Source organism: Lagenorhynchus albirostris, chromosome X (assembly GCF_949774975.1).
Source record: "Lagenorhynchus albirostris chromosome X, mLagAlb1.1, whole genome shotgun sequence".
In the NCBI taxonomy this organism is placed as follows: Eukaryota; Metazoa; Chordata; class Mammalia; order Artiodactyla; family Delphinidae; genus Lagenorhynchus; species Lagenorhynchus albirostris.
In genome coordinates this window covers 37,892,331-37,905,806 of record NC_083116.1, presented here as the reverse complement: position 1 = coordinate 37,905,806, position 13,476 = coordinate 37,892,331, and the positions used below count along the sequence as shown (strand labels likewise).

At 41.6% G+C, this 13,476-nt stretch overlaps 1 protein-coding gene across 4 annotated transcripts in view; it reads left to right on the top strand.

The window, feature by feature from the left end:
* ATG4A (autophagy related 4A cysteine peptidase) overlaps positions 1 to 13,476 on the top strand; it is a 64,165-nt gene that overhangs the window by 23,980 nt on the left and 26,709 nt on the right. For all 4 annotated transcript variants that reach the window (XM_060137863.1, XM_060137865.1, XM_060137862.1 and 1 more), the window contains one exon: positions 11,392 to 11,502. In XM_060137863.1, coding sequence (XP_059993846.1) covers positions 11,392 to 11,502 — 111 coding nt within the window. The remainder of the gene's footprint in view (positions 1 to 11,391; positions 11,503 to 13,476) is intronic.

The following is a 13,476-nucleotide window of genomic DNA, read 5'->3' as shown; positions in this document are numbered from 1 at the left end:
GAGGAAATGTTCTAATCTCATTGTTTTACATATAGCCATCCAGTTTTCCCAGCACCACTTATCGAAGAGACTGTCTTTTCTCCATTGTATATTCTTGCCTTCTTTGGTGTAGATTAATTGACCATAGGTGCGTGGGTTTATTTCTGAACTCTCTATTCTATTCTGTTTATCTATATGTTGGTTTTTGTGCCAGTACCATACTGTTTTGATTGCCATAGCTTTGTAGTATAATTATGAAGTCAGGGAGTATGATACCTCCAGATTTGTTCATTTTTCTCAAGATTGCTTTGGCAAGTCATGGTCTTTTGTGGTTCCATATGAATTTTATTTGTTCCAGTTCTGTGAAAAAAATGTCATGGGTATTTTGATAGGAATTGCATTAAACCTATAGATTGCTTTGGGTAGGATGGCCATTTTAACAAATATTAATTCTTCCAATCCAAGAGCACAGTGTATCTTTCCATTTCTTTGTATCATCTTCAGTTTCATTCAGAATGCTTTATAGCTTTCAGAGTATAGGTCTTTCACCTCCTTGGTTAAGTTTATTTGTAGATAATTTATTCTTTTTAATGCAATTTTAAAGGGAGTTTTTTTTTCTTACTTTCTCTTTCTGATAGTTCATTATTAGTGTACAGAAAAGCAACAGATTTCTATGTATTAATCTTGTATCCTGCAACTTTGCCAAATTCATTTATTAGTTCTAATAGTTTTGGGGTGGAGACTTTAGGGTTTTCTGTATAAAGTAGCATGTCATCTGCAAATAGTGACAGTTTTACTTCTTTCCATCCAATTTGGATACTTTTATTTCTTTTCCTTGTCTGATTGCTGTGGCTAGGACTTCCAGTACTATGTTAAATAGTGGAGAGAATGGGCATTCTTGTCTTGTTCCTGAATTTAGAGAAAAGGCTTTTAGCTTTTTACTGTTGAATATGATGTTAGCTGTGGGTTTGTCATAAATGGCCTTTATTGCATTGAGATATGTTCCTGCTATACCTAATTTGATGAGAGTTTTTATCATGAATGGATATTGAACTCTGTCAAATGCTTTTTCTGCATCTATTGAGATAATCGTGATTTTTGTCCTTCCTGTTGTTAATATGGTGTATCTCATTGATTGATTTGCAAATTTGAACCATCTTTGTGTCCCTGGAATAAATCCAACTTGAATAAATCCAACTTGATTATGGTATATGATCCTTTTTATATATTGTTGGATTCAGTTTGCTAATAGTTTGTTGAGGATTTTTGCATGTACATTCATCAAAGATACGGGCCTGTAATTTTCTTTTCTTGTAGCATCTTTTTGTGGTTTTGGTATTGGAGTAATCGTGGCATTGTAGAAAGAATTTGGGAGTGTTCCATCCTCTTAATTTTTCAGAATAGCTTGAGAAGGAGAGGTGTCAGTTCTTCTTTATATGCTTGGTAGAATTTCCCCGTGAAGCCATCCAGTCTTGCAGTTTTGTTTGCTGGGAGTGTTTTTTTTTTTTAATTACAAATTCAATTTCGCTACTAGTGATCAGTGGATTCAAATTGTCTGTTTCTTCTTGATTCAGTCTTAGCAGGTTGTATGTTTTTTGAAATTGGTCCATTTATTCTAGGTTGTCAATTTGTTGGCATATAACTATTCATAGTATTCTCTTATGATTTTTTGTATCTCTGTGGTATGGATGTCATTTCTCCTCTTTTCATTTCATATTTATTTGGGTCCTCTCTCTTCTTGGTGAGCCTGGCTAAAGGTTGATCAATTTTGTTTATATTTTCAAAAAAACAGTTCTTGGTTTCATAGATCTTTTCTATTGTTTTTTATCTCTATTTTATTTATTTCCTCTCTGATCTTTATTATTTCCTTCATTCTGCTGACTTTGGGCTTTGTTCTTTTTTTAACATCTTTATTGGAGTATAATTGCTTTACAATGGTGTGTTAGTTTCTGCTGTACTGTTTGTTCTTTTTCTAATTCCTTTAGGTGGCATGATCGGTTGTTTATTTGAGATTTTTCTTGTTTCTTGAGGAAGGCCTGCATTGCTATAAACTTCCTTCTTTGAACTGCTTCTGCTACATCCCATAGATTTTGGAATGTTGTTTTTCCATTTTCCTTTGCCTCAAGGTATTTTCTGATTTCCTCTTTGATTTCTTCATTGACCTGTTGGGTTTTTAGTAGCATGTCATTTAGTTTCCATGTGTTTGTGATTTCCCCATTTTTCTTCCTGTCATTGATTTCTAGTTTCATACTGTTGTGGTCAGAAAAAATGCTTGATATAATTTCTATCCTCTTAAGTTTGTTGAGACTTGTTTTGAGGCCTAGCATGTGATCTATCCTGGAGAACATTCTGTGTGCACTTGAAAAGAATGTGTATTGCTGTTTTTCATTGTAATGTCCTGTAGATATATATTAAGTCCAACTGGACTATTTTGTCATTTAAGACCACTGTTGCCTTATTGATTTTCTGCCTGGATGATCTGTCCATTGATGTGAGGTGGTAAAGTCCCCTACTATTATTTATTATTGTCAATATCTCCTTTTATGTCTGTTAGTCTTTGCTTTATATATTTAGGTGCTCCTGTATTGGGTACATATATGTTAACAAATGTAATATCCTCTTCTTGTATTGATCCCTTTATTATTATTATATAATATGCTTCTTTGTCTTTTGTTATAGCTTTTGTTTTAAAGTCTATTTTGTCTGATATGAGTATTGCTACCCCCGCTTTCTTTCTGTTTGCATGAAACATCTTTTTCCATCCCCTCACTTTTATTCTATGTGTCTTTATCCCTGAAGTGAGTCTTCTGTAGGCAGCATATTGAAGGGTCTTGCTTTTTATCTAATCAGCCACCCTATGTCTTTTGATCAGAGCATGTAGTCCATTGACATTTAAAGTAATTATTGATAAGTATGTACTTATTGCTATTTTATTACTTGTTTTCCACTTGTTTTTGTAGTTATTCTCTTTTCATTTCTTCTTCTTTTTGCTTCTTCCCTTGTGGTTTGAGGATTTTCTTTAGCAGTGTGTGTGTGTTCCTTTCTTTTTAGTTTTTGTGTATTTATTGTAGGTTTTTGATTTGTAGTTACCATGAGGTTCATATATGCTGACCTATAATTATATCTACTTGTTTTAAAGTAGTAATCATTTAAGTTCAAACACATTCTAAAAGATCTACATTTTTTACTTCCCTGCCCTACATTTTTTTTTTTTTTTTTTTTTTGCGGTATGCAGGCCTCTCACTGCTGTGGCCTCTCCCGCTGCGGAGCACAGGCTCCGGACACGCAGGCCCAGCGGGCATGGCTCATGGGCCCAGCCGCTCCACAACATGTGGGATCCTCCCAGACCAGGGCACGAACCCGTGTCCCCTGCATCGGCAGGCGGACCCTCAACCACTGCGCCACCAGGGAAGCCCCATTTTGTGTTTTTTGATGTCATATTTTACATCTTCAATCTTATCCCTTTACTGTTTACTGAAGTTATAGTTGCTTTTACAATTTTTTGTTTTTTAATCTACATACTGGCTTATTTAAGTGTTTGATCCTCAATCCTTACTATATATTTGCCTTTCCTAGTGGAATTTTCCCTTTCCTATAGATTCTTACTTCTTTTTCATTTAGAGAAGACCCTTCAGATTTCTTTTACGGTAGGTTTAGTATTGATGAACTCTTAGTTTTTGCATATCTGAGAAGTTATTTATCTCTCCTTGTAAATGATAATCTTGATGGGTAGAGTATCCTAGGTTGCAGGTTTTTCCCTTTCAGCACTTTGAATATATTATGTCACTCCCTTCTGGCCTGCAAGGTTTCTGCAAAGAAATAGCTGATAGCCTTATGGGGGTTCCCTTGCATATGACTCTTTGTTTTCCTCTTGCTGCCTTTAGAATTCTCTCTTTATCTATAACTTTTGCCATTTTAATTATGATATGTCTTGGTGTGGGTCTGTTTGGGTTCATCTTGTTTGGGGCCCTCTGTGATTCCTGTACCTGGATATCTGTTTCCTTCTTCAGGTTTGGGGAGTTTTCGGGCATAATTTCTTCAAGTACATTTTTGGTCTGCTTTTCTCTCTCTTCTCCTTCTGGAACCCATAGAATGCAAATGTTTGGATGCTTAGTGTCCCAGAGATCTCTTCAATTGCTTTAATTTTTAAAAATGTGTTTTTCTTTCTGCTGTTCTGATTGTGTGGTTTCCATTATTCTGTCTTCTAGATCACTTATGTGTTCCTCTGTATTACTTTGTCTGCTATTCATTCCTTCTAGTGTGTTTTTTATTTCAGCTGTTGAATTATTCATTTCTGATTGGGTTTTTTAAATATTTTCTAGTTCCTTGTTGAAATGGTCACTGTTTAGATCAATTCTTTTCCCTAATTCAGTTAACATTTTTATTACCAATGTTTTAAATTCTTTATGTGGTAAATCGTTTATTTCTGTTTCATTATTTTTCAGGGGCTTTCTCTTGCTCTTTCAATTAAGAGTAGTTATTCTGCCTTTTCATTTTGCTTAACTTTCTTGCCTCTGTGATTTAGGTGAAACAGTTATCTATTGCAGTCTTGAAGGTGTATTTTTCTGTGGGACCATCTCTATACAGACTGTGTATGCCGGATGCCTTTGGTGGGAGAGCTGGATTTGATGTGAATGCAAGTCACATCATTCCTCAGGGTGTGCTGGCAGCTATCACCTTTGTAGCTGGTGTGGCTGGAGATATAAGGGCTAGAGCTGGAGGTGGGTGTGAGGTGGGACTTCCTCTCTGCTCAGTGGCTGTCACCACCCTCTTGGGGGTGGGGCCTGAGCTAACTCTGTTCCCTTTAAGTGTGTATTTTTCCCTCTCCCCACACCAGGACCTTTGCCTCAGAGGAGGAGAGTGCTGAAGCAAGCGGGGCCATGCGCTGACAGAGGTCTAATGCACTGCCTGTATAGGTGTCTGTGGCTCCACATAGCCTCAGGTGCAGATCCCCTTTGTTCCTCACAGCCTCTGCCACCCCTGCCCTGTTGTGGAAAGACGGTGCCTGTGTGAACTCTCCATGTATATTGGGAGGTTAGCTGTGGTACAGCGGCCACTGTCAGAGATCTGGGGGGCTTCTGAGGCACTGCTTGAGTAAGAGCTAAGAGTAGCTCCACTCTGGGACTGGGTCACCTCTGTGTCCCATAGTTGAGTCTTTTCCTCTGTCATGGGCACCCCAGATCCAGTCAGTGCTATGGCGTGGGTTGAGCGGGGCTAGAGTATTCACTGAGCTTGGGCTGGCGGGCACGGCAAGGCAGTCACGGGAAACCCAGCAGCTGCTAGGGCAGACCTCTCTCTGCCCTGCCTTAGGGGCAGTTCCCCTTTGTCTCTCACAGCTGGTCACTGTCCCCAGCCTCAGCTGCTCCCACCCTGTTGTAGAACTCCTCAGGGCAGGCAGGGCCCTTGTGGTCACTCTGTGTGTATTGGGGTGGGGGAGTGAGCTGTGGTGGGGTGGCTGCCATCAGAGATCTGAGTGGCTTCTGGGACGCTGCTTGAGTAAGTGTCAACAATGGCCACTGCCGCCCCACCCAGGCTCCACCCCACGACTCAGTCACCTCTGCATCCCATGGTCAAGTCTTTTCTCTGGTCGTGGCTACCCCAGATCCAGTTGGAGTGCTGTGGCATGGAATGAGTGGGACGGAAGCATTGCTCGGTTCTTCAGGCTGAGGTGCATGGCTAGCTGGTCGTGGGAAAACCAGCCGCCTCAGAGCAGATCGATCTCTGCCCTGCCTCGGGGACAGCCAACGTGCATGCACTCTTCACAAGTGGAGTCCAGTCTTGTTTGTCTAGCTGTCCTCCAACCAGCCGAGGGGCCTTGTCTCCTCCACAAAGAACCCCAGCTCTGGGACACCCAGTCTGTGGCTCAACCTGATCACTCCCCAGGGTGGGTGTCCACCCATGCGACCTCCCTTTTCCTCTGATTCCCCTCCCAGGGGCACGGGTCTCAACCTGATCACTTTTCTTCCCTTCCTACTAGATTATGTGTGGATCGTTCTTACAATCTTGGTTGTACAGGAGTGCTTCTGCCAGTTTCCAGGGTTTTTTTTTTAATTAATTAATTAATTTATTTATTTTTGGCTGCGTTGGGTCTTTGTTTCTGCGTGGGGGCTTTCTCTAGTTGTGGCGAGAGGGGGCTACTTTTCGTTGTGGTGCGTGGGCTTCTCGTTGTGGTGGCTTCTCTTGTGGAGCACGGGCTCTAGGGGCGTGGGCTTCAGTAGTTGTGGCTCTCGGACTCTAGAGCGCAGGCTTATTAGTCGTGGCACAGGGGCTTAGTTGCTTCTCAGCATGTGGGATCTTCCCGGACCAGGGCTCGAACCCGTGTCCTCTGCATTGGCAGATAGATTCTTTTCTTTTTTATTTTAATTAATTAATTAATTTTTAATTTTTGTCTACGTTGGGTCTTCGTTGCTGCATGCGGGCTTTCTCTGGTTGCCGTGAGCGGGGGCTACTCTTCCTTGTGGTTCATGGGCTTCTCATTGCGGTGGCTTCTCTTGTTGCAGAGCATGGGCTCTTGGTGCACAGGCTTCAGTAGTTGTGGCACGTGGGCTTCAGTAGTTGCGGCTCATGGGCTCTAGAGTGCAGGCTCAGTAGTTGTGGCACATGGGCTTAGTTGCTCCATGGCATGTGGGATCTTCCCAGACCAGGGCTCAAACTCATGTCCCCTGCCTTGGCAAGTGGATTCTTAACCACTGCACCACCAGGGAAGTCCCTCCAGTTAGTTCTAGTGAGAATTATTCCACATGTAGATGTATTTTTGATGCTTTTGTGGGGGGAGGTGGGCTCCATGTCTTCTTACTCCACCATCTTGATCTCTTCTCTCTCACTTTCCTTTCTTATAGGACTTATTGTTGTTAGTTGTTTCCAGACCTATCCTCTCTACTAGATTAAAAGCTTTTGGAGGATGGAGGCTACATCTCAGTGATGTCTTATTCTCTGTGCTTAGCACATAGTAGGTACTCTGTAAAAATTTATGGAATGAGTATATTAATGTATATTCAGCCCTTACCATACCTGTCTGACGTGAACATTTTCTTATGTTTTTGAAGCTGTGACCTGACAGTATGTTAAATGTGTATGTATTAAACTAGTGAATATAACAAAAAGGAGACGGACTGACAGATATAGAGAACAAGCTAGTGGTTACTAGTAGGGAAGGGCAAGATAAGGGTCGGGGATTAAGAGGCGCAAACTACTATGTATAAAATATAAGCTACAAGTACATATAATACAAAACAGGGAACATAGCCAATATTTTATAATAACTATAAATGGAATATAACCTTTAAAAATTGTGAATCACTGTGTTGTACACCTGAAACTTAAATAATATTGTTCATCAACTATACCTCAGTTTTTAAAAAAATTCAAAAAATGTATCGCTGAGAAGGCAGTTTTGGAAGCAGCAGTATCCTGGAGTGCTTTTAGAATAGGGTGATCTACAAGGAAGATATGCTGTGGTGCCTCAGGCTTTTTCTGGCCCTGAGATTCTGTGACCTTTTGATTTCATTTTAGAGTGATTGTGTTGTTTGTGGGGCACAAACCCCACAGAATCTGGGAGCCTTGATGTACAAGTTTTGTTAAGCCCTATCAGAAAATCTTGTTTAAAATGATTTTTTCTTCATTTACTTGCAGTTTTACAAAATAATCCTTAGAAATATAGTCAATCACTGGAAAGCAAATTATTTATTTATTTATTTGCGGTACGTGGGCCTCTCACTGTTGTGGCCTCTCCCATCGCGGAGCGCAGGCTCAGCGGCCATGGCTCACGGGCCTAGCCGCTCTGCGGCATGTGGTATCTTCCTGGACCGGGGCACGAACCCGTGTCCCCTGCATCGGCAGGTGGACTCTCAACCACTGCGCCACCAGGGAAGCTCCCTGGAAAGCAAATTATTAAAGTAAGTTATCAGCAAAAATGGCAGAATGAGGACTTCTGAAAATTCTACCCATAATAGAAATGACAAGAATTGGCAAAAATGATCAGAATCAACTTTTGCAGCACTCTGGAAATTAACCAAAGGCTTGCACCAATCTGGGGAGTATTTATTCATGAAAAACGGCTGCATTTTGGTAAGAATAGTAAGCTTTGTGGCGTTTTCACTTGCGCTATGCCCATCCTTTGCTCTCCAGCTCTGCAGTAGCCTTGAGAATCCACAGCCTGCAGCCATAGGGAAAGCCAGCAACCTGGTAGCCCCTGGAGGACGCAGAACACAGTTGGAGCTCCTGTCAAGCCTCATTTCTAGAGAATTGTCATTATTTGATCTGTCTGACAATTCCCGGAAGACCCCACTTACAAGACTTGTATTTATTTGTCCTGACTTGGAGGTACAGAAAGCCTTCCCTGCCGGGGCTTTTTTGGAAAATTATTAGAGGCAATTGATTAACTTCACAGCTGTTTGAGGAGTAGATAACCAAAAAGTTTAAAAGGTAAAGCTAAGGAATAATATATCCACTGGGGCTTTGAAAAGTTCAGGCATATTCCTGGGAATATGGGAGGACCACATGCATGTTCAGGGCTATGTTCATTCCCAAGGCTGTGCGCATGCTCAGGAAAGACCTGAGAAGGCCCTCAGCTCTCACTCTGGCTATCCTCGAGCTCTGTACAAGCAGAAAGGGAAAACTAAGGCAGAGTTAATCAACTGCCTGGCTGACTGTTGAAGGCATGCCCCAACATGTACACAGAGCCACTTGGCCAAGACTGGGAGACTTTTTGGTTCCAGGAGTTTATGGAAACCTTTTTATGAATTATTAGTTGACTACGAAGCTAACCCAGCAGAGACTTCGGTGCAATAATTATTAAAGTAGAATGGAACAGAGTGAAGCCTATTGTCTATCGGACCTTGTAGAAGCTAATTCTTGGTCCACCAAGCTGCAGTATTTGCAGCTCTGCCTGTACAGTTCTATGTCTTTATAAACAGGCTGAAAGGGCAAGGAACTCATATGGGGCTGATGTCTTGTTTGTTAATTTTAAGACAAGACAAAAGTAGTTTTCGAAAATTTTTTTCCAAAGGATTGCCGTTAGTGAGAAGTGATTTGTTTGGAAATGCCATTTCACTTCTGCGCCCCAGCCACATCCCAGCTGGCTTCTTCGTCTCTTGGAGGTCTTCTTGTGGAAGACCAATTCCTCTCTCCTCCCCGGACTCCCATTTATATACTCTCCCTGTGTTACTGCCCTTTGCTTCTGTTAATCTCATCTTCTGTTCTGGCTTTTCATTTGTTTCATCCATGTAGCTTTCAATTCAGGCTGGCTATGGCCTGACACACTGCATTCTGGGAGTCTGTTTTCTAAGAGGAGAATCAGGCAGAATGGAGACTGTAGTGCCCTTTCTGCTGGCCTTGGGGGGTGGTGTGGAAGAGCAAGAGGAAAATTCTTTGGCTACCATTTTGGTCAGAGCCATCTCAGATGAAGCAGTGCAGTTCTCACAGGCTTTAAGGGGCTGTACTAATTTGACCAGATAGCTGGGCAATGACTCACTGAGACAGGGTTGGCGATAGAAAAATGTTTCTTTTTTCAGCCAGTACTAAAAAAAGACCCAAGGCTTATATGCATACATGCTGTATATTCATCCAGTACCACCCTTCCTCATCCCTACCAGGGGAATGCCAGAGAGGTTGCCCCTTTCCCACACTCCTCGCAAGCTACTTATTTCCTGACTTCTTTTTTCTCTTTTCTATGCTACACTGGATGTTCATCTTAAGCTGATTTCTCTTGCCTGTGAGGGGTGTAGAGTAGGGTGGGGAGGTACACAGTGTGATTTATGCCACCTCAGTCCACCACCTCCTGGGGATGGCCTGACCTGGATGATCATTTTTAGCCTGCTGTTTCCTGGGCATGGGCCAGGGGCTGAGGCCAGTGGCAGAAAGGCTAAGACGGCACAAGCTCCCTGGCAGATTCGGCAGTGATGAGTTTTCACTGGGGAATGAAATGGCCGTCTCATTTCTAACTTCTTTAGGTTTGAAATACTGCCAAGGCTGTAACCCTAATGATTAAAACATCTTGAGGAGAAAGGCTACCTAAATCCCTGAAAGATTGGACTTCTGGAATATGTTTCAAGAAAGGCAGTATCCCTGGGTAGCTGTGTTTCTAAAATTTTAACTTCAAACAAATTATAACTTCAATTTTTACAAATTATACAAAGTATAACATCAGCCTCCAACCACGTAACCTGTTTTCATGATCAGATAAGACTCATTTATACTTAAGAACATTTATTTCTATGAAAACAGCATGCCTTAGAAAACAAAGCCAAAAGAAAGCAATTTGTCCTTTCAAGTGAGCTTAAACACATCCCACGATGCCATTTTTTATAGGAAACTATTCCCCTGGTGCTCTTAGGGACTGGTCTGGGAGAGTCCCTGCAGCTACTTGTATCTGCACAAAATGACCCCTACTCTGTCTGAGCTCCCCTCCCCATAGGGGCTGGGAGCCTCCAAGAGCTGAGAAGAGAAGGTGTGTGTTGAGTTGTCTCAGCTTTGAACTTGAAATATGATTTGTCATTGAAATAACACCATAAACTATGATATATACTAGCAATTTGATTTTTCTGGTTACAGGTTAAGATAGATTTTTCTGGGCTGGCTTGGAAACTTATTTACCTACAATATTCTTTCTCTCAGAAAATTACTTAAAGGGAACTTTTGCAATAAGACCCCTTCATAAATCAGTCTCGACTCTTTTAGCAGACCCTTTCTCCACAGGTGGTACAAAAGTGAATATTAACATATCTCGCATTACATGGCCATAAGTTCTGAGACTGTGGCCTGTGAACTTATGAGATTTAATTGTATTTTGTTCAGTTGCTTTCTCTTGAGAGAGAGTCACTTGTGAATCCCAAGAACAAGTTATATTTATCGGCAGCTTCAAGATTCTTCTTTGCAGAAGTTATAAGTGAATAAAATGGTAAATGAAAGTACTGTTAAAACATCTGGTCTTCCAGCTAAAATGTTACGTTTTCACTGTTGTATAGTCTTTCAGGCTTATCATAACCCCCTTCTAAGCCACTGGCCGCTAGAAACCTCACAATATTCCCTGTGATGTGGACAGGGGTTAGGTATGCAGGTATTATTGTGCCACCTGCTACAGTCACACTAGGAGAAGCTGGAAAGTGACTATTTACAAAGAAAGCCCCATTGGAAAAAAAAAGTTTGACATAGCTGTGATCAAAAAATTATTCAGAGATGGTGCCACATGGGACCATGAGAAAGGGAAGGTCAAAATAGGTGGTCAAGAGGAAATCCCTCTACTAAAGAATTTTCAGGCCTTGTGAGTGTCTTTGTTCCTCAAGGAAAAGGATTTGCTTCCATTAAATTCTAGCCAGCCACCTTTTACCTTCAGGACAAAGGTAATAATCAGTAAACCAAAGAAGCAAGCCCTCTGTATTAAATTTTGCCTAAGTTTCTTTCTTTTTCTTTCAGTTTTATCCAAGTATGAAAACCAGATTACTATTTTCGCTGACTACCTAGAAGAATTTCCAGATACAGATGAGCTGGTATGGATCTTGGGGAAACAGCATCTTCTTAAAACCGGTAAGGTTTGGTAGCATTGGACTGTGAGAACCCAAATGAGGTGGGTGCCCAGGGTTAAGGTCCTATCCTGTTTTCCTCCTTGGGTTGATAAGGGTTAATGCTACTCCTAGGCGGATTTACCTGACAACCAGAGGAGTTTTAAGCCTCAGGCCCCTTGCTTGCATGCAAGGTCCCTTCTAAGGCCCTGAGAGGCCCTAGCAGCGTGTTCACATGGTCATTGGTATTTGTACGATTTGAAAAAGTCATGTATTTTTGTTCTTTTCCTTAAAGGAGAACCCCCAGATTCTATAAGCCTCGGGTTTCAAAAAACATGGACCTGCTCCTGGTATCACTAACCAGTATCTAGTCTTTGATGACTGGGCTACATACTTCTCATTCCTCTCACGTCCTTTTCTATCTAGATGAAAAACACTGCCACCCAAGGGACTTCTAAACAGCCCATGGCTGTTTAGAAGTCAGCAACAATATCAGACACTGAGAAGTCTTATAGTTTTAGAGCTTTTGCTGACTGCAGCACTGTCTCCGTTTATTCTGATTTTGTATAGAACTTTTTACCCACTGCAACTAGAGGGAAAGGAGGCTTGGATTTTTCTTCTTTACCCTTACTCTCTTATAGATTGGGAAAGACCTTTTCACCTGAAACTGCTAACAACCCAGCACATAGATAAAGCCTGAACTTGGAGAGAGGCAGCTCTGATTTTTGTATCTGAGGAGAGATCCTCTTTGGAGGCCCTAGCATGGCGGGAGGGACAGAAGAAGCTGATCAAAAGGCAGGAGGGGGGACTTCCCTGGCAGCTCAGTGGTTAAGACTCTGCGCTTCCAATGCAGGGGGCGTGGGTTCAATCCCCGGCTGGGGGACTAGGATCCCACGTGCCACACGGCATGGCCAAAAAATTAAAAAAATTTAAAAAAAAAAAGGCAGGAGAGGAAGTTAGCATCTCTTAACTCCATCTGAGTCTGGCTTCATCCTTTTGATTGGAGAATCCTGAATAGTAGAGAGCACCTAGTGCTAGCAATTAGGAGACCTTTTGTATTCAGGCTTTTCTACCTTGGATAATTCACTTTCTCTTTCCACATCTTAACTCCTTTCACCAGTAGTTAACTGGAGGGGGACTGGAGATGATCTCTTCTAGTTCAGCATTCCATGACAACAGGGATCCCCAAGTTGCCATATATGCCCATTTTCTTTTTTTTTAACATCTTTATTGGAGTATAATTGCTTTACAATGGTGTGTTAGTTTCTGCTGTATAACAAAGTGAATCAGCTATACATATACATATATCCCCATATCTCCTCCCTCTTGCATCTCCCTCCCACCCTCCCTATCCCACCCCTCTAGGTGGTCACAAAGCACCAAGCTGATCTCCCTATGCTATGCGGCTGCTTCCCACTAGCTATCTATTTTACATTTGGTAGTGTATATATGTCCATGCCACTCTCTCACTTTGTCCTAGCTTACCCTTCCCCCTCCCCGTGTCCTCAAGTACATTCTCTATGTCTGCGTCTTTATTCCTGTCCTGCCCCTAGTTTCTTCAGAACCATTTTTTTTTAGATTCCATAATTATGTGTTAGCATATGGTATTTGTTTTTCTCTTTCTGACTTACTTCACTCTGTATGACAGTCTCTAGGTCCATCCACCTTGCTACAAATAACTCAATTTTGTTTCTTTTTATGCTGAGTAATATTCCATTGTATATATGTGCCACATCTTCTTTATCCATTTCATCTGTCGATGGACACTTAGGTTGCTTCCATATCCTCAAATATGCCCATTTTCAAATGTTAGGCTGGAAAAGGCCTTTCAAGGTGAAATTATTATTAAAATGTCTATACAACTTTTCCCCAGACTTTCTAGCATATAGGCAAGCTGGAAGACATAGAGAATATCAGAGGAAGGAGTGAGTGGCGTGAGCATTTGAGAGGAGGGAATATAATAACAGCTAACATTTACCTCAGGCTTACTGCATACTGT